A 21,722-nucleotide genomic window follows, 5' to 3' on the forward strand; every position below is an offset into this window, starting at 1 on the left:
GCGCACAGAGTCAGGCTGTTTTAAATGCATTAAACATACCCCAAGTAAGGGCAATTCTGCAGCTTGCATTAAAAGTACCAACTTGGTTTTATTTTTGCCAACAACTTACGTTTCTGTGTTACCCAAGGAGACTAGCTGTCCCTCATGGTTTACGGGGTAAAAAAAGCTGCAGCCTTATTTCAGCAGAACGACTTACCTCTCCGTCAGAGCGTGACCTCTTCCTTCACAACGCTATCTGTGTCACCCTCCGCTGGCCTGAAAACCAGACCTGGGAGGACAACACACAACATCAGGCACCACTGCTCCAGCCTCCACAATTTAATAATTTCAAGGCAAGAATGAAATACTTTTTCAAAATGATTTGAACAAAAAAGCTTCGGTCTCAGAGATAACATGATTTTTCTACATATATTTCCTCTCCCCTGTAAAAATCATTTACGCCGCATCGTTCTTATTAGTCTTACTATCATCTTTCAGTGAACGTCCATCTACAAATTCATTAACTTTTTTGAGACAAATCATTGGCATCCTAATCTTCTGATTCCCATGAAAGACTCACTTTCGAGATACAATTGCAGCTGCCCCACACTGCCAGTTACTGTATCATACACGTCTTAAAATTCTGTAATCAGCATCCACCAGGTGCCGTATCGCATTCAGCACACCACAGTCAGTCAATACAGACATCCCCAAACACACCAAGGCTGGTTTTGTCAAATGTTTTATTGAGTGTAGACATCTGGAGTACTGTAAAACATGCATTATCTGTAGATTCAAAAAGGAGCAAGCCACATTGTCCTCACTGTCAAACGTGTCAGGCTTGGCATACATGATGGAGATTAATGAAGTATCATGAGAGTAATATGGTTCCTGAAAAGCTTCTACAATTTGGAGTAGGGTCTTAATCGTTTGAAATGCAAAGCTGTTCACATTTAGTGAACTTGCATGTTCGCTGAAGGCGCCATATTTTAATTCAAAACAAACAAGAATAATTTCACTGGGGGGAGGGGAAGTTCCCTAGGTAGAAACTGTATGCTTTTTGTTTCCAGATATTCCATTCAAAATAAAAATTCATATGCTTTTTCAAGCAGCACAGTTTATTTCTGAGCAATGAACAACATCTGATATTCATTTCTTCTTGGGTTGTTGAGGTGTATTAAATTTAAAGAAGATAATATCTCCATCCTCCACTATGTAATTTCTGCCTTGTTGTCTGTATTTTCCAGCAGCCTGTAAATAGAACAGACAAAAGGAAAATGGGTTATTTCATTAGACATTTTATACTATTTTCAAATTGTAATTTTAAAATACATTTTGGTAAAGAAATGGCACTACTTCAGCTTCCGAGTTTGACAGCCACAATACTCCCTCAGCTTGACATAATTTGGTTTTACATACTTATGAAAGATACACAAAAATAATTTAACCTCCACTGAATCGGCGGTGCTTAAATGCCGTCAGCATTAGAGAGTGGTAAATCTGTACATCCTGGCAAGTCTTAAGATAAAGGACACTAAAGCAACTCTTTTTTTTTTTTTTTTTTTTTTTCCCCCAGCTTTCAGGCTTTCTTTTTCTTCATGTAAAAAACCTGCAGATGGCAAACACCGGCAGCAGGAATCTAAAACCGTATTGCCAGAAAAGGCAATTGGCACCAGTTTGCAGGGTGGCTATTAAACTGGTATATGAACTACTTTGGGCGGCTCCAGCAAAGGACGAGCGAGCGCTGTCAAAACTAAAGAGGGGAACACTATGCAAAAGTGAGAACTGTTCGTGCCTCGTGCTTCGAGCGGGGCTCCCTGTCTGCTTGTGCCCAGATAATGAAGGACTGAGGAGCACAAAATACAGGCTCCGTTTTTCTGTCAGAAATTTCCTTTAGAAGAAATTTGCTTCAGAAGGACAGATATAAGAGCAGGTAGGCTGTGAAACCAGGGTACGGGAGAAGGCAAATAGACCAAAGACATGAAAAGGAAATTCGTTATGAAAATGCTGTACTTGAGGAGAGCAGAAAATAGGCAAGGAATCTATTAAATATCAGTACTCTCCGCATTAGAATTTATTATTATATTTTTCTGTCTTTATCTTGTCGTAATTAAACCCGGTATTATAGAGGCTACAGAGAAGCTGTGGCATTAGGACTGACAGACTGGGCGGGAGGTGGTCTGCAGAAGCATTTATCTTGAAAAGTGATCTACAATATGGAAAAGTTGAGAGCTTCTGCTTTAGTTCAATAACCATTCCTGTTTTGAAGTTTTCTCTTGCAGGAGAAAGTGCTTCCATGCAAGACCTCACTGTGCCATTATTCTCAATGACACTATCTCAGTGGTGGCATGCTAAGATCCCATTACAGGAAAGCTGTTAACTAATGACCTTAGTTGCAGTAGAACAGATCAGATTAATGGTACATAGTTAACTTACACACCTTTCTTTCACAAAACCTGCTCTGTAAAGCAATGTATTTCCCCATATTGCTGTCTAGGAATTCAGAGGCTCGATAACCTTCTTGCCATCGTTCCTTATTTAAATGTTGTCACCAGTGCTGCTAGCCTACAGAAAACTGCAGATAAAAGAGCCTCGACAATAAATATATAGTGTGATAGCAATTGACCTTATCCCATATGACAATATTGATAAATAATAAACAGTATTTTGCAAATGTTTTTACGTCTCCCCCTCCCCTGGAAATTTGTTTTGACTATAAAAGGTTTACTTTCAAGTAGACTTAGTAGTTCTTTCCTTTGAAGATCCTAATAATGCTCAAAGTCAAGAGTAATTAGACTAATTGATGGCATAAACACTAATAAAACGGCGCTGTAAAAATCATCAGCAAGTGCAAGCTGCAGGCACAGGTACAGAGACATATTACAGTGGAATATATTTATTACTCAGAAATATTTGTAAAAAATACTGACCTACACGAAGTAACAATGTGGATTTTTTTTTTAGCACAGTATCACACACTGTCAAAGTGGCATAGACTTTTTAATTAAACACATTTTGACACACTAATGCAAGTTTATGTATTTTTGTTACCAGTTTACAGTTAATTAAAAGTGACAGTGTTCCTTTAAATTCTCCAGAGACCATTTAATCCATTTCCATTGCTATCAGAAACACTGGTTGAAAAAATCAATACCCATTTGTGAATCTTGAGTATGTATTAAACAAGACACGTCTAACCAGTTCATTTGCACTTGAAAGCAGCCATCTGTAGAAGCCAGCTTTGCCTAAGCAGATATGATTGCTAATAATGTGATATCCCTGTAGACTACAAAGCCCACACAGAGCTATTCAGTGTATAGTTCACAGCACTGGCATTAAATTAGTTATGCTGTACTGGTGTTAGACACACACAAAATCAAACTTAAAAATCGATCAACTTGATAACATACAAAGCAAGCAACTCCCATTACCGCTGTTATTTCAGTTGACTCCTAAAAGCTCCCAATTTTAATTTTGAAATCTACCAGCAATATAAAAGTAATTAGTATTGTGTATGGCATTAAACATTGTATTAAATGCAAATTAGAAAAGGCTAGAGAAATATAACATATTTTTTTAAGAGCAGGGGTTTTTTTCTAACCTTGATTTAAAAACTGAGTAAGAAATGCAAATATGCCTGATTTTTACAGATACTTCAAAACAATAAAAAAAAAATCATTAAATTATAATTTGAACATGGAAGCTTGATGTCTATAATCGTACATTGTGGAAAGCAAATAAAAATATATAAGCAAAATACTTAGAGATTAATAGGTATTAACTGATGCAGCTTCTCAGGAAAAACACTCAGATTTGAGCATCCAAAACTGTTGCTGGCAAAATTTGAATCTTAGTTACATAAAGTGGTTTCTGACTGCAGAATATTAGATTTATTTATAGCTGTGGTTTCACTTTACAACTACAACTCTACTTCCCTTTTCATAAGGCAGTTCACATGCCGCAACGAACCAATTATACTGGGATTTTTTTTCCCCTCACTTCCTGGGGTTCAAACAAACCTATTAAAGTCCCGCTGCTCAGTATGATCTTCCTTAGTGATACCACTGAGAATAAGCTGAATCTGAAATCATAGTTTTGCATACCTTTCAAGCTATCAAATAGCAAACAATAAAGCTGAACCTTTTAAATTCTTTAACACATTATAGACGTAGGAACCTCCGAATACTGAGATTGATTAAATCAAAGCATGAGCTTTGTAATTGCAATTTCATAAAATACAAATCTTAGTAAAACATCAAAAATGCCAAACGAGATATAGAATGTGTATGAAATACAGGGAAGTTTATCTGCTTAAAGAAGCTGGAAATAATGCAATAGCAACACAGAGAGTAACAGCTTCTGTTACGGCATTTATTTGCCATGTACAGGTTCATTTCATATTTAGTAACTTCAAATCAGATATAATTTGTCAGCTATAAGAAGGGCACAACTTTGGGCACCCAATCAGTCTCTGCCCTCTAGTGTTGAGAAAGCAGATAAAACTCTTCTTAATAGACGTGTCACTACAAAGAAGCATGAGCTCAAGAAAAAAGTTTCTCATTAAATATCTTCACTGTCTATTCAGCAGAGAGTACCAAGGAAACTTCACCTATTGTAATATACTTTCGTGGACTACATACAACTATTACTGGCACCCTGAACAATCAAAGTAAGGCGTGGCATTTTTTAATAAGACATCAAAGTGTGATTGAATTAAATACTGAAATAGTAAATTTTAAGATTCTAATTGTGCCTATCAGGGTCTAGGAGTGGAATCCACTAATCATGAAAAAAAATCACAATTTTATAATAGAGTATTTTCTTAACCATTTGTATCCAATATTTGTTACACCACCTCTGCAAAATCAAAATGAGAAAACACATTATTAGAAGAAACAGGTTTTCTGTGTTTCTTGCATTTTCTTTTAAAGGTGATTCAAAAACCTGCTATCTTATCTTTAAAAAATTGATTTTTTAAAACCAAGCTCATTTTAAAGCCTATTAAATTCTGAATACTAACACATAAACAGAGGGGAAAAAAAAAGCATAGCATTTGATCTTAGTGTTGACATTTAGTCCATAAACTGTCATATCCTGGATACTGAAATAGTGGCATTCCTGTTCAGTAAGTTGGTGCATTTGAATTCTTTCCTAAATAAAAGATGAAAACAGATTTTGGTCTATTGCTAGAGCTGGCTGTTAAGATTCACTTAGCATCAAGAACTTCTTCCCAGGGAAAAACAGACTCGAAAAGGAAAAATAGCACATATGGAGGAAAGGAGAAGAAAAAGATGGGGAGCTCACCTTGACAGCAGCTTCTGAGCCTCCTTCTTTAAAATCTTCATATTTCATTACTTCAGCCATAATGAATCCCTTTTCAAAATCTGTGTGAATCTTCCCTGCTGCCTGAGGAGCCTTCGTCCCTTTCTGTCAAAGGAAAGACCGGAAGAAAATTAATTGCATTTAGGAAGATTGATTGCAGGAAAGAGGTTTCTCCTTTTTGATATGCTTTCAGGATCTGCTGAAACTTTGTTTCATATCAGTTAAAATGTCACACATACAGCTGGGCAATTCTCAATACTGGGACATACAGATAGACGCCTTCGCCACAGATAAACCAACTGATATTAAAGAAGGGCAGCTTTGTTTTTCCTAATAGGTATCAACAGTAGTATTGATTTTAGAAGCTATGATTGTGTTTTGTTGTGGGATTCACTTCGATCCCTGGCTCTCCACACAGAAAGTGAGGAAAATAAAGATTTTTAAATAACTTTAAAATTTGAATTACTCAAGACTTTTACTTACATCCGAATAATTTCCGATAACATTCATTGGTAAACCACATTTGTTATCAAAAATTATTTATGGATCTCAAGCCTTACATATCAGCTTATTTTTATTTCAGAATAATTTTACCAAATCTAATATAGAACAAAATGAGTATTTTTACCAAAATGTCAACAATTGAATAACTAAAAAACAAAATAAAACAAAAAAAACCCACAGGCAACTATTATAAGATAATTTAAGTTTATGCAGTAGAGGACAATGCATTATAACTGCATGCTTTAAATTACAAGGACATACATTCTGTGCACATACAACCATGGAGAGAAATTTGAGAAATAATGGTGACCTAAAGGCTGCTTAATAAAGCATGTTAAAGTGCTAAGGAGTCTGACAGTGTAAAGCACAGTTTTTACAATAAAAGATGTATTGGGTTAATATGGCTACTCACTGATGCTTACCTGACTAAATATCTTTGCACATTAAATCAAAGATACTTACAATCAGTCTTAAGATAAACCAGCTTTCAAATTTTCTAATAAAGAGCAAGCATTTCTGCTGCTGAAAACAGTGGAGTTTCAGAATGTGCTTTTAAAAGCTATGGCAAGATTCAGAACAACAGAACTTCTGCTTTTATATTATTTTGGTAGCTCTATCAGTAAAAGGAGATGAACAGGCTAAAAAAATAAACATGCTTTTAGGAAAATAAGTTTAATGTGCTAAAATACATACACAAACATCATCAGCAGCATTAATAAAAATATAAATTTACTGGAAATTATGTTGATTAATGAAAACAAATTAATTCCATTGAATGAAATTAAATATAGCACTGAAATTCACTGCACAGCACCAAATACACTGATGCAAAAAATAACAGCTCAATGACAGATTTGCATCTCCAAAAGTTGACATTTTTGTAATTTTAAAGATAGAGTTTCTAACTACATGCATTTCAAAATATTTTTCAATACTAATCTTTATATTATAACGTTTGCATTCAAAGACAAACCACTACAGCTCAGCTCTTACTGTCCTCTGGGAATAAATTAGTCAATCTCTATGGCTATAATCATTCCACATCAATATTTAAAATTCATAATATAATTTTAGGCATTACATCAGTTCCCGGATAAACATATATAACCACTAAAATAAACGAGGTCTAAATATTAAAGCCAGTAAAAGACCTGAATTACTGCACACTGATTTTAGGTTTTTGAGCCCAACTGTGTATCCATGAGGAATATAATGATGTTATATTGCTTTTATTGCTGAAAATGTAATCCGAGCAAAGCAAAGGAGGAATGAACCACCCGCAACCCAAACAAACTTAGTGAATACAAAATGAAAAGCAACATCAATTTCACTGCAGACAAACCCAGTCACACAGATTAAGCAAGCACAATACTGGTACGTCTTATCTCTGACCACAGGAGGAGGGTAGACAGATTCTACAGGATGAAGAAATTCAGACTATGTAATAGGCAGAATCAATTGTTACCTGCCTCAATCAATGCAGCTCCACTTTCACTGTTCAGCAGCTCACAAATAATTAAAGTTATCCTGGACAAAAACCTCATCTGTAATGACTAGCTAACCGCCACCATGACAAACTTCAAAGTCAGTGATATCAATCTGAATTCAATAGTGTGGAACTGGATATAGCTGATGAATAAGTATGAATCTTACCCTGATGGTCCATGCACGCACTTCATCTGGGCCTGCAGTGAAAAAGTATTCTAGTTGGAGTGCTGCATATCCAGCCTTAATGATCTTTGCTAAAGCACTGAAAAAAAAATGAATCCAATTCATTCAACATATACACAGAAACCAGCTAAATGCCCCAAGTAATCAATTTACAGGGAAAGACATCACATATTTTGAAGACACCGGGTCTACTTTTAAACACAGCAATAATCACAGAAGCCTTTTTCTTTGAACTCTCTTCAGAACTACTTTTTTTACTGCAGTATCATACAGACACTATTTTGATTTGTTTATTCAGCAGGATACAGAAATATGGGATAAATTTAAATCACCCTATCAGGTAGCACTTTTGGTCTCATGCAATTTTCAGGACTCTAGGTCATGAAAGCATAACTGTTTGACTGAAATTCAATATTGAAACAATTTATTATAGTTCTCCAGAAAAATTATGGCAAAATTTTCTCCACCGTCCCTATTCCCCATGGATGACGAAACAGTTTTGGTGATCATTCCTTCTCAAAAATATACATAACTAATACCTATGTTATAATTAAAACACTGTACAGAGATGACAGATGACAGTTAAAAACTTAATTTAAAATAAATCTTTTCACTCTGTCTCATGGTAAAGAAAGGAGAAGATTCTCTCTTTATAATGGTAATTACTCTGTCATTTATTATTCTATCAGCGCAAGCAATTAAATTACTGCAAGGAAATAGTTGATAATAAAGTGTAGGGAAAATGAATGCTAATTAACCTTTGTGTCATGTTCTCTTCCAGATACTTCTGTTTCTCCTCAGCACTCATATCTTGCAACTTGAGTTCCAAGGCCCCACTAAAAGGAATGACCAAAGCACCCGGGTCGTGCTTGTCCACCCACTCTTTAATTTTTATCAACCTGTAGACAACAAAGGGCACAACATTATCTTGTAGTGCATGCATGGCTGTACCACATTCATTATTATCAAGTAGCACATACATATTCATAAGAATTGCACGGTTTTATGATGCCATCTTTTTGTGTATTGCTTTCCAAGGTCAAGGCATTAACAGGCAGCAATTGCTTCAGGTGTACTCCATTAACATTTCACTGTTTCTTAGTTCTTGTTTGGCATTTAATCTATCAGAAATAGGCATAATTTGAGACAATAACTAGTTTTTTTGGTAGAGGCTAAATGCTTACAATCTAAAATGCTAATTGATTAAAACTTTGTACATATGTGGATGCACCTTTTTCTGAGGCTTTCAAGAGTGGTATTTATCAGATGTGGTAAAACTGGGGGGCTTCAGGGTTTTTTGTGGCTGTTTTGTGGAGTTTTTTTTAAAGCATCTCAGTGGCTAGGACCACTGATATTAGCAGACAGAAAAGAACACTACATTCTATAAACTCCTAGATGGCAAGCAGCACCCTGCTTTTTCTGGCTGTTGATCTTTGAGTATGCCATCGTTTATCCCACCTTTCTAGTATCTCCTCTGGATGAAGTTTCTAGATATTATACTACCATTATTTTTAAATAAATAATCACATTTCTTATTTCTCTTCATCTCTAATAACTGGCAGCATCAGTAACAGTTTGTTGTACATCTAATATATTTTTTTTGGTCGAACAAAACCACAAATTTAGAGCTACAGATTTACGGTGCTAGTTTTTGAATGTCCAATATCCTATTAAAATCTTTGCATCACATTCATAACTGCAAATACTATTTATTTTGAATTTAAGGTAGATATTCATCAATTACCTGTAAAGAGTTCAATGTTATTTACAGGGCACTATTTCTGAACAGGTGTGAATGGTAAGAATGACAACTCTGTGTGCTCAGCAAGAAAACTCAAGAGGCGTAGGAATATCTCCTGTACACTAAGACACAAAGTACAAAATATAGTACTTTGGGTGCCATAGATGTTTCAGACCTGAAGCACCCACCGTACAGCACAGTGTTTTATGCTTGCTGAGTTCTTTTTCTTAGTCCCGCTAATCTCCAAGATTTAGACTAAGGTTTTAACTGCTATTATACTAAAGTGCTTTGAAACTGTGGCCTGCAAACCTTTAAATAATCAATGCAAATGTCACTTCAGAAAAAAATGAACTGAACCACAAGTTCATCAACACACATTTGTCAAAGAAAATAGCAGGGGATCAGAGCTATTATGAGATTAAGTGCATGGCCCACTGAGTAGGGTTTTAGATGGGACAAAGAATATAAAAGTTCACTCAACAGTTTTCACACGTTTGTTATATAAGGCTGGTCTTCTATCATTTACTTATGTAAATACCCCATCAGCGGTTTTCAATCCTCATTATACTAATCTTTTTTCCTCCAGTCACCCAATGAAAATATAGCCTGCTATCCAGGACTGATACTGAAACACTATTGCCTTCAGAAAAGTCTGAACTGAAAATCACAATTAAGGTGCATTTCTGAATGTGACATGTGACATTTAACAGCATTTCTAAAACTGACATTTGTAGTTAACTAATTTATTTTGGCTAACAAACTGGATATCAAAGTTCAGAACTTATAAATGTCAACCTTTTACAGAAAATGTGTCTAGAAATGGATCCGCTATTCATAAGTGTACTTCAACATCTGTGCATACATCCTTTTTATTATTTTTTTTTAAAGAAAGTATCTAACACTGGTCTCTGGACTAATTAAATAACGTGCCAAGTGAAAGACAGAATGAAACATGCAAACTTGAAAAAGTGAAATGAGCATAAAAGTAACGACAAAATTGGATTCAAATTCTGTTTGGTAAATATGGTCATCATAACTAATAAACTAAGAACTATTGTGGAACAACAAGATAAGAAATAATTACTTTGGCTAAAACACCAATTCAGAATAATAATAGTCTTAGACTGTCATTTTAACAGCTTTTCTATTGAGTCCTTAGAGGGATTATTTGCATTCCTCAGGTATTCTATTGTACAATTCAGATGAATAAAGACTTACAAATCATTCCTCTACCGCCAGTGTGAGACTTTGATCCAGTGAATACACCATTGTACCTTAACTATAATTGGCAAAAAACCTGACAGTGTAGAGCATCACAAGCTTAATAACAAAGGAGAATATCTCAAAGTGTTGACAGATGATCTTCATAATGCAGGAGCAGAGCTGGTACGTTTTAGCAATAAATGAGCACTGAGGTCTAAAGGTCTCTGAAGTGACTGACATCAGACCTGCTACAGCCTCACTAAAAGAATAAGGTACTGCATCCCAGTCTGTACAGACAGTCGGGTTCTCTGCCTGAGTCTTTCACTTTTGTGACTTTCAATGTCACAGGAATTACTAAAAAGTACCAAGGAATTCCCCTAATGGTGATCAAAACAAAGAAAACAAACAAACAAAAAAAGTAAATACTCAAATATAAATACCAATATATTTCTAAATGATATTTTCCCCAAAGCGAAAATGCTTGATGAATAATCAATACAGTAATTGTGAAAGTTTACTTTCCTGTTAGGAATAATCAAGTGTGCTAAACAGAACAAAATTCTCTTAACAAATGGTAATAATTAATATAAAAGTCTGCTTTATTTGAGCATGGAAACGCTGTATGTCTGGTAAAAGGACAGCATTAGTACAGTCATTCGGGCATTTGTTAAGACAAGCAAATCCTGAAGTATCTCTCCATTATTTTATGCTATACTTGTTAATAAGTGATGAAGGGTATTGGATTTTAGGCTGACAGAAAAGACTACTAACACTTAAGAAAATCTCAATTTAAAAAAAAAAAAACAAAAAACAAAACCAAACAACAAAACACTGAAATGTAACAAAATATAAAGTTTAAAAAACCCAACCAACCAAACAGAAAAACCCACATAGAACAAGCAGCACGAATGACCAAGATTAACAGCTGAAACTACTTTAAGAAACATGAAAGTTCTCAAGATTAAAACCCTTCTCGGCAAAGTAAACTGAAAACTATGTGAACACAGTGTACACACTAAAAGCAATTAAAAATATCCTCTTGTCTAATTAGGTTTTTATTATTATTAGAGTTAAAACTAAATCCTGATTATAAAATAAAGAACAGAAAGAAGAAAGGCTTGTTCTAGTACTACTCAATAATAACAGTGAGGGATCTCTTGGAGCATTTCTGGACATCCAACAGCCTTCCCCTATTGAGGTGGCTCAACACTTCCCTCCAGGTGGCTCTGGGGAGAGGAAGAGTGTGCCAACAGCAACTACAGAGGTTCTTGGATTGAAATTTGATTGTTTGCCACAAATGGACTAAATATTCTTTCTGGAAAAAAATACAGACCTAAGAGACAGTAAGATAACCGTTCATTCTGTTATGGCAAAAAGAAAATCTTAAATAAAAAGCTGAAATGAAAATTCAGTCAAAAAGACAACTGTGTGAAAACCTGACACAAGAAAAAAACTGAGACAAGAACAAAAACAGATCTAAACAACTTGTAAGTGAAGGCAGCACTTAAAATTCTGACCAGTGAAATCAGCCAAGAGGAATTCAGATGCTCACTTCACCTAACATTGTTACTGTTGGCTGATAATGAGCTAAGGAAGGACAAAAGCATGTCAGCGTATCTGCTGCTAACTCAAAAAAGCTGTGAAGACCAAGATGTTTTCTTACCACTACTAGATTCCAAAAATCTGATGAAGGCATCATTTAAGAGCATTCCAGTTTTTAACTTTCCATCAGCCTGACAAGGAAAATGCAAGCTAAAGAAGCCAGTGACTTCACGTGCAGAAGGATCAGGACAACTACTGGAGTTAACTCCTGAAAATAAATCAGGATTCAGAACAGATTTTGGAGAAAGGCTTAAAACCAAGGGCTCTCAACTGAGAAGGCAAATAAGCAAAGAACACCAGAAAGGGGATCTGTGCAGAAAGAAGTGTCTTCAGTTTAAAATGGTGATAGTTCTTGAGGCAGAAGAAACCAAACCTGCAGACAGCCAAAACAAAGAGGTACAAAAGTTGCAGAACGTACATTAACTACAAATCAATATTTGACAGTTTCACATGAGAGATCCAGCTGGGAACAGAAGACAGAGTTCAGATGGAAATCAGAAGTAGTGATGGAAGAGAGAAGCTCCAGAGAGAACTTAAGCTCAGTGGACACCTGCAAGACAAGATGATCTGAAAAACTGACCCCTGAGAAGAAAGGTGATTTGTCAAAGTATGCTTTTGTACAAGCCAGACCAAAAAAACCCTTATCTAACTCATGGAAGAGAAAAAATTGCTTTTCTGTTCTACACCTGAACTACCAGTGGAAATAAGCAGAAACAAAACAGCATAGCAAAGAAGAAGAAAATACCAGGCAGCACCACAAGAAGGAAAGAAACAAATGTAGGTAATGAGATAAGATCAAACTAAGTGATCAAAACATACAAAAGACCGCAAAAAAAGATCTACAGATAGGAGCGAGAACAAGAGGACCTGGCAATTCCAACAGGCTCTTCTTCTTGGCAGTTTTAAGCAACCCCAGATTTTTTAAGCCTTCCAAACTCAATCTGTTTAGCGCTTTGTTCCCCACTGTTGAAAAGTTTTCCGTATGTGTAGCCTAAGCCACCTTTATTTCAATTTAAATGCATTAGTTTAACTGAGTCTATACACTATGGACTGGGAATAGACACTCCCTATTTCTTTACAGCAGTGTTTTACATACTTAAAAATTGAGGTCTGTCTTTTTATTTTGAGCTTTCCTTCTAAGCCACATACTACTTCTAACTTTGAACATTTCTCTGGACTCTCTCCAATTGGCCTAGAAGTTCCTGGAAGCACACAGTACGTAACACACTCCTCAGAGCTCTCATTAATAACGTCTTCTAAGCATTAAAAATAGCTAGAGGATTAACTCACAGATTTTTCAGGTGATTCTCCTGTTTATAAAACCCAGTAGAGCATTTGCGTTTTTGTGACAGCACTTCCCGGTTTGAAACCGCGACACAGCACTGCACCATTAGCTCATGCTCAGTTTATAACTTATTGTATGATCCTGTTTGACTAGCTGTTTTTAATACTATATTTGCATAGTTGATTATTCCTGCATAAAATCCTTCTCAGAAGTTGCACCCTGACTCTTGTTTTCCTAATGATTTATTCTGTTTCTTGAGATGCTCCTAAATTCTATTTGTTCTATACATACCTGGACATCTCCTAGTTTGGGGTCATCTACAGATTTAACAAGAATGCTCATCATCCAGCTCATTAATGGAAATACGTAACAGTATTCAACAAGCAGCCGCTTCTGCAGATCTCATAATGAGATATTCTTCCATTTGAAAGTGAACCACTGATAACTATGCTCTGTGTATTATCTTCCAACCAGTCTTGTACACTCAACTTCCAGTAATTTCCATCTAGCCAATATTGCCTATCTTGTTTATGAGAATATTGTAAGGCACTTAATAAAAATTCCAGTATGTAATAAAGTATATTTTTTTCACTTTATGCAAGGCCATTAAATTCATGACAAGCCAAATATTAGAGTCATCTGACAATTTAGACAAGTAACAGCCAACATGAATTTGTGAAGACAATTGGGTTGCTTCTAAATTATTAAAAACAGTTTAATTGTTCCAACGTTTTTCTTTAAATTAAAGGAAAATTCATTGACTTAAAAATGTCTTGTTTCTTCTTTCCTCTTTGTGGCTTTCTTTTTTCTTTTGAAGCCTCACCCATTACCCACAAGTTATCTAAAATGAAGATAAATTAGGCAATGATTATTTTTTTAGTTTTGTGAGGTCCCAAAACATTCTACTATGAGTGCCACTAGATTTAGTTAATTTGGTGGGATGGGAAAGGGAGATCTAATTTACTTAAGCACCAGTACTGCGTGACACAGTTCCCAAGTGATGTCCTTCCCCTTCTGTTTTGTTAGCATGCACAGACTCCACAAAGATCAGGTCCCACTGTTCTCAGCGCTCTGTACATATATAGATGTATAGGTGTGTGTACTCATATATAAATATGAAACATTCACAGCCTCAGTAAGCTTTCATTCCAAATTTATATAATCAAAAAAGAATGGAATGGCGAAAATGACGAAACCAATGTATATCATCATTTTGTATCACAAAATAGGTCAGTGGCAGAAGTTAAGAACGAGAAGCAGAAAGCACAGGTGGCACCGTGCTGTAGCACATTAACATGATATAACTCTTACTGCTACCTGCCTTTTTTAGGGTAACCCTTTCTTCTTGCACTACATAAAGAGAAAGGAAGACTAAACAGGAAAACATTAAAGAATAAAAAAGGTAACTTCTTCCCCACCATCACAGTTTGCTTTTTATGAAGACGACGAATCTACAAGTTTGGGAATACCTGTTTCTGACCTCAGCAATCCTGTTTCAAATCACCAGTGCCATTTATTTTTTTTTATTCCCTGCTCCCAGATGGCCAGGAGGAACACAGCAATCCTGAGATTTCAAAAGGCCCTTTGCCACCCCCTACCCGTCACCTGCAAATACTTTCTAACACTTCAGATCAAAAGCACCGCCTGCACACGCTGGGCTGCTCCCTGGCCAGGAGTCTCCTTTCAGCCCCTCAGCACAAGAGCTTCAGGAACTCAAAATTTCATTTATCCTGTGCATCCTGAATGCTTTAAATTCCTCGATGCCTTTCTAGAGTCTGATGTTTGTATCCCCTCTGCTATTTAGTCACTGCATCCAGATGAACCTCACAAGAGATGCAGAGAACCTGTCTCAGACATTAGACATCGCTCACATCTCCAACATATATATTGACTTGAGCCTTGAAATATGTAGCGGATTAGTCCTCAAAAATCTTTACAACATTTTTGGGGACTTGCAACACATCCCACGATCTCAAGAATCTTATGACAGAATAGGTATTTTGCTCTACCAGATCTGGATTTCACACTTCGTAACTTCATTGTAATTTCAATTGATACTGTATCAAGAAGAATAAAAGCTCCTGATCAACACTGTGATTTGCCATTTATTATAGATGGGTTTATAACTTTCCTTAACATTTTCCTTTGAAATGTAAGTAATCCCAGTCTCTCTGCCTCATGTGTGTCAAAGCAAGTTCTTCCAGGACCTTGATCTCTATCACAGCCATTATCTTAAATCCCCTATAATTCTGTAAAATCATTTGTTAGATGGGGTGACCAGTATTGCACCTACTATTTTAGTTTATGTTTCATCCCAGACTCTAAAGAAACATCTTCATAATCTGGACATGAGCTTCTCATTCCATTCCTCACCCATCCAGATGTTACACTTGCTTTTCTGCTACCAGCTGCACATAGAGTAGAGACTCCACCAGCACTCCCTACAGGAATGCTCAAGCTGTTCACCAACAAAAATAATCTGGCAAAAAGCAGTTTGGGGAGGGAGAATTTATTTCTTTCATATCCCCTCCCCTCACCCGTTTCTTTTAAGCTGAACTAATTTACTTTTCCATGTATTCTTACAACTGGTTGCGCCAATATAAATGAAGAGTTGTGGAGCAACAGGTGAAGACTGTTAAGGATGGGAGTGCCTTAGGTTATCCTACCACCCAAAAAAGAGCAATGCCATGAAGCCAAGTTTAACCAGGAATTTTGATGTTTACTATTGGAGAATGCTGGTATATGGTGTGACTCCTGAGTAAAAATTTTCCCATATAAGATCACTTGAAAACAGACTCTTCAAGGCAGAACTCAGCTGACAGGGGCAAAATATTCTGAAGTTCATATGAAAGCACTTCATGACCTCAAGATATAATTCTGCTAACAAATTGTCTAACATAATGTGGTAGTAGCATACAGCTCTCAGTTTATCTGGTCTAGAAAGCTACCTGGAGATATTCACTGTTTAATGGTATGTTAAAAACACATAAAGACATAACACTTCACTTACAACTTTATACTACTGAGCACTTTGGGAACGTATTTCATGTAAAGATTTGTCTTTACTGATATGAAACTTGTTTTGGATTTGCAAGATGTTGAATCTGTGAAAGAAATCATACCAAAACCCATGATATTACCTGTAAATCAAGTACAGATAAATAGACAAAATACGTTTATAACTAGGAGAAATAAAGCATGTATAATAGAAAAATCCAGTTGATGACCTACAACCAAGTTTAAATTAAAAAGTATCAGGATGGTAGACAGAGAGAAAGAGGTAAAATAATCCAGAATGACTTTTTCTGCTAATCTATATAAAGCTCCCAGTAAGATAACATTTTTCAGTACCTTACATAGCAAATTCCATCTAACAAAAGGTCAGTCAAGGTAACCCTATTTTAAACATTTGTAAGAAGCATCATTCATGAAGAATAAAGATCTTGAAATCAATTTTTAAAACATTTGTTTCTGATCTAATTTTCAAGACTTCAGTAATATCTCTTTATCCAAATTATGGTCCCCATTAAAGCGATCAAAAACAATTATGACTTGAGCAATAATGAAAACAGTACTATACTGCTGCTGTAGCACCTGCTGGTACGTAAAAGGCTTACAGTCTCTCCTTCTCCTTGGTCTGCCAATTCTGAAAATTAATTCTGTCTTAACTCAAGACAAAAAAAAGGAAGACATGGCTGTTGCTGTCAGCAAGGATCAAGCACAGTCAAGACTGTGCTACTGATGAAACTGCATAACAATGCAGACTGCAACAAATGGGGCACATTACGTTTCATAGTTACAGGCATATCGGCTCCACTTGCAGCACATATACTTTGGACAGAAAAGATGGCTTTGGAAGTCACATCCTGTTGTTCTTTCTGCTATCATTTATAAAATGCAGAATTTTGAAAGGTTATCTTGAAAGCTGTAACAAAATAATTTAACAAATGCTTGTTTATAAATTATAGCAGAAGGAAGAAATCTCAGTCACAAGACTGATGATTGAGGTAATACTACAAATCAGTAGACAGAATCCCTATTCCATAATCAGGTTTGCATTATGGCATGATAATTTTAACTTTTGTCTCTTGTCAGGGCTTCTTATGTCACATGGAAAACTGTATTCTTAAGGGTCCTGTACGAAAAAAGTAGGACAATTCATATCTACACTATTATAGCAAAGTCTCAGCTATGTAATCCCATTAAAAAATATAAGCCATCCATAAATAGACTATTAGATCAAAAAAACATGCGATGCCTTAATAACAGAAACTTTACATGAAGTGCATGATGGACAATACCATTTAAAATTTATATTCTTCAATTCTTCGATGTACTGTGTGTGCACAAGCAAATACAGGCCATACTCCCAAACAAAAAATATGATCTACATAAAACTCCTGTGTAATGAAATAAATACATACTAACAACACTTGAAATAAGACGGTATAGAAAGTAATTGGGAATATATTCCACTAGTGCTAATTAAAAATCTTGCAATGAGTAATACAAATGCAGACTACAACGTGTTAGTTTTAGCTTTCAGTAATGTCACGCAACGATTTAATGAAACCTAAACAAACTGGGTCAGAATATTCCTCCCCAGTTCTCTTAATGAAATATTCTCTCCTGCTCACATATGATAGAGGGAGACGCCTTCCTCACTTCTCCAGAATTAGTCTCTGTGATCTTAATTGTGGAGTCTCTCCAGACCACAAGAATCCTTATGAACGCTCTCTTCCTCCCTCCACCAGTTGTTAAAAACTATGAAACTATTAAAATTCAAGAGTTAAGTATTACAACAATAAAAGCATTAGATTTAAAATAATAGACCTTGCTTATTCCTCCTGCCCCCTTGGACCACTACCAAGTACCAGCATTTTGTGATCACACAGTACTATGAGTGTGTTAACAAACAATTTTAATGAGACTAGTAGCAAGAATCATAAAAGCTGGTGATACTGGCAAAGATGGGAGGGATGTGGGGGGCGTGTGATGAAGAAAAGATCAAATTTGTTATTAGGCTGGAATATGGTGCTCAGTAAATCAGAAATTAACTTTGATATTTATCCAGAGAAAGAACATCATCTAAGCTTTCACTATAACAGTGAAAGACTTATTTAGTTGAATAGTTAATATTCAAACTACAGCAACTCAAAGAATACAAGGCTTAATTTCAGACACCGAATCTTGCTCTGCTCCCTATATAGTTAATGAAGCAGGAGGCTCTTCTGAGGACAATTCAGAACATTTAAATCAGGGCTGCTGCTCTCACTTGCTTCTTAAAGCACCTCCCCTCTCCTCTTTTCACAGGCTGCTTTAGAAACTAACCCTGACCTTAAGTGCCTAAGATGCTTATGTAAAATTATGTGGTGTGCCTCAGTCTTACCTCCTGCTGATACATTTCCCCAAAATACTGTCTAATAAATACAACAGCATCTCCTGTACTGTCATATGAACATGACCATGTCCAAGTAAAACACTAAATGAGTTAGGGATTTTCACAGTGTGCAGAGATGCTTTGTATGAATTCCACTAATTTGAAAAGCTGTCATAAAAACGTTCAATTCTACAGACACAGTCTGTTTACCTGTCTAAACTATGGTGAAATGAAAAAAAATTAACAATATCTGAATCATCTACTAAAACATACTTGTCCTAGGGGAACACTAACTTTGATTTTTTCAGAAGCAGGAATAAGTATCTGGATCAGTGTCTGAAATTATGCTCCATTTATCTGACGGACTGTAAAGGGTCTGTTAGACATGAAGATTTTTATGGCTGAAAATGGAATGACAAAGTAAATTCCTGTCAGAAATAAATACTCTTATTCTGTGGGTAGGTGTGTACAAAACATTTTTATTTGCAAACAAACTAAAATTTGATTATAAAACTCTTAGTTTACCTATCTTCAGTTTCTTATTGATTATCAAGTTAGGATGTATTCAACACTGTCATTTAACAACAAAAAATTATTTGACTGAAATTTCACCTTGAAGTTAAAGCACTCTGTGGTAACAAGCGCTAACAACAATAGGATCAAAAAGCCAAACCTAAAATGCAACTTACCTTAATTTTTATGACTTGGCCCCAAAACCATTTTTCAATAAAAGTCAGAACATAAGCCCAAAAACACACTAATTCATGTTCAGTCTCTTCTTAGTAAAGAAAAGGCTCCATGTGTGGTGGCATACATGATAGTTGTCAACATAAATGAAAATGTTCATGAATAAAAAACAGGCTGTATAAAGAGCTAATTATAATATTACTATCAATTGCTAGCTTGCGCTTGCAAATCTTTCATACCATATAAATGCATTGTTTTTGACATTTCTCTGTAGCTAAACATCACATCATTTCACTTTTTTAAAGTACTTCAAATATACATGGGATATACAATAAGGAACGTGGTCCTATCTGCAGTTACACTGAAAAAGGAAAAACCTATGACATAAATGTGCATTGTCTTTAAAAATTAATTTAAAACAATAATCAGCTCCCAAGTAGAAAAAAAATCTAGACTTCAAACAGCCTCTATAAAATTATTTCCACTTTCTGTATATTCATCCTTTCTATCCAAAACAGCAGAAAAGCTGTTTGTTGAAAAGACTTCACCCAATCATGCAACTGAAGACTAAGATAATATATACACCCAAAGCAATAGTGAACTTGTGAATTATTCGACTTGCATCCAGATGTTTTCTTACCCTTAGAAATGCTGTTCATTTGCTTAAAGCAATCACTTACACTCTTTTAGCACAAGTTGTAAGAGAAGCACCATTCCTATTTTAATGCTCAAATAGATTCTTCTTCTATTTTAGAAGTGTCATAGAATTTAAGTTTGGAAAAGGTCTGCTCAACAGGCAAGAGCCTTAGTAAGTAATACATAGTTACAAGCAGACCTAGCCAAAGGAAAAATATTAAAAAAAAATAAAAATCATAGTAGGCAGTTGTTCTGGGACATGATAGTCTATCCATTTCCCCACCAAATGAGTCACTTAATCAACAGATACAAGGCTATTTTAGACTTCGTTTGGTTGAGCAATGACACCACCAAAGAAGAAATGATCACAGAAAATAACCTTTGCAAACACAAGTAACATGGTTTAAAGGAAAAAATACAGCATGCCCTAATAAATTTATTCTCTCATTGATATGACACATGATTTTCTACGCAGGAGAAATACACCTATGAAGTATTTGACAGTGTGCTGTGTGTGAAACTACTCATTCAGCTGGAGAAGAGGGGGAAGCAGATTTGTACAGACCACGTACTGAGTAATGCACCGAGTCTGTTAACTGAAGAAAAAAATTGGTCTTTAAGGATACCGTTACTCAAGTTTCACAAGGATCAAACTTAGGACGTACCTTGTTTAAATACATTAGTGACCTCGACACAAACATTAGTTGCATGCAAAGTTTATGATTGATACAAGAGCAAGAGACATTTTCCTCAAAGACACCACAGAATCATTTAGGTTGGAATAGACCCTTGTGATCATCGAGTCCAACCACCTACTCTGCAAAGTTCTCCCCTACACCATATCCCCCAACACCACATCTAAACGACTCTTAAACACATCCAAGGATGGTGACTCAACCACCTCCCTGGGCAGCCTATTTCAATGCCTGACTACTCTTTCTGTGAAAAACTCTTTCCTAATGTTCAGTTTGAACCTACCCTGTTGCAGCTTGAAGCCATTCCCTCTTGTTCCATCACTAATTACCTGGGAGAAGAGACCAGCACCAACCTCTCTACAATGTCCTTTCAAGTAGTTGTAGACTACTCATCATCATCATCAATTGGAAGTGACATAAAAGGGGGATCGCAAGGGATTAGTCTTCTTCAGAGCAACTCTAAACTACCAAGACAATGCAACAGGTAAAAGGCAAACAGATCCTACTGGAAATGCTTCCCTTCGTTTAAGAGGATGCATTACATCTGCGTATAAGGTATTCATGAAAGCATAGGGAGTACTATGTCAGCTGTGGTCAGCTAAATTCAGAACAGGCCTAAGATTATCAGAGGAATGGGAACCTCATGTAAATGACAGAAACAGAGAAAAATTGATAATGCCTGCTTTAAATAAGTATAGGAGGTAAACACCAATTAGATAAGATACTATTTAGTCTACAGGACAAAGCTGCCAGAGCCAGCAATGAAATAAGCCAGCCATGGAAAAATGTAGGCTGGAAATTAGCAGAACATTTTCAACCCAAGGCGGCAGCAGCAAGGTCCTGTGAACAGCCTCCCAATACTAAGTGCAAAACAATCAGCTACCATTTTAAAAAAAACCTTAATTAATTTATGAAAGTCATTATACTGTGTAGCTACCAACAATAACTGGTTCTTTACTGAATGCAGAGGAGGGATTACAGTAATTTAGGGATTACTATATAGTTACAAGGAAGCAC

At 35.8% G+C, this 21,722-nt stretch overlaps 1 protein-coding gene across 1 annotated transcript in view; it reads right to left on the reverse strand.

Annotated features, from left to right (window-relative positions):
- Positions 1-705: 705 nt before the first annotated feature.
- OLA1 (Obg-like ATPase 1) overlaps positions 706-21,722 on the reverse strand; it is a 99,918-nt gene continuing 78,901 nt past the window's right edge. Inside the window, exons 8-11 of the mRNA XM_014954657.1 lie at positions 8,235-8,375; positions 7,459-7,555; positions 5,284-5,406; positions 706-1,230 (exon numbers count right to left, since the gene is read on the reverse strand). Of these exons, the coding sequence (XP_014810143.1) occupies positions 1,129-1,230; positions 5,284-5,406; positions 7,459-7,555; positions 8,235-8,375 (463 nt within the window). The 3' untranslated portion in view covers positions 706-1,128. The remainder of the gene's footprint in view (positions 1,231-5,283; positions 5,407-7,458; positions 7,556-8,234; positions 8,376-21,722) is intronic.

Source organism: Calidris pugnax, unplaced genomic scaffold, assembly GCF_001431845.1.
Source record: "Calidris pugnax isolate Ruff unplaced genomic scaffold, ASM143184v1 scaffold103, whole genome shotgun sequence".
NCBI lineage: Eukaryota > Metazoa > Chordata > Aves > Charadriiformes > Scolopacidae > Calidris > Calidris pugnax.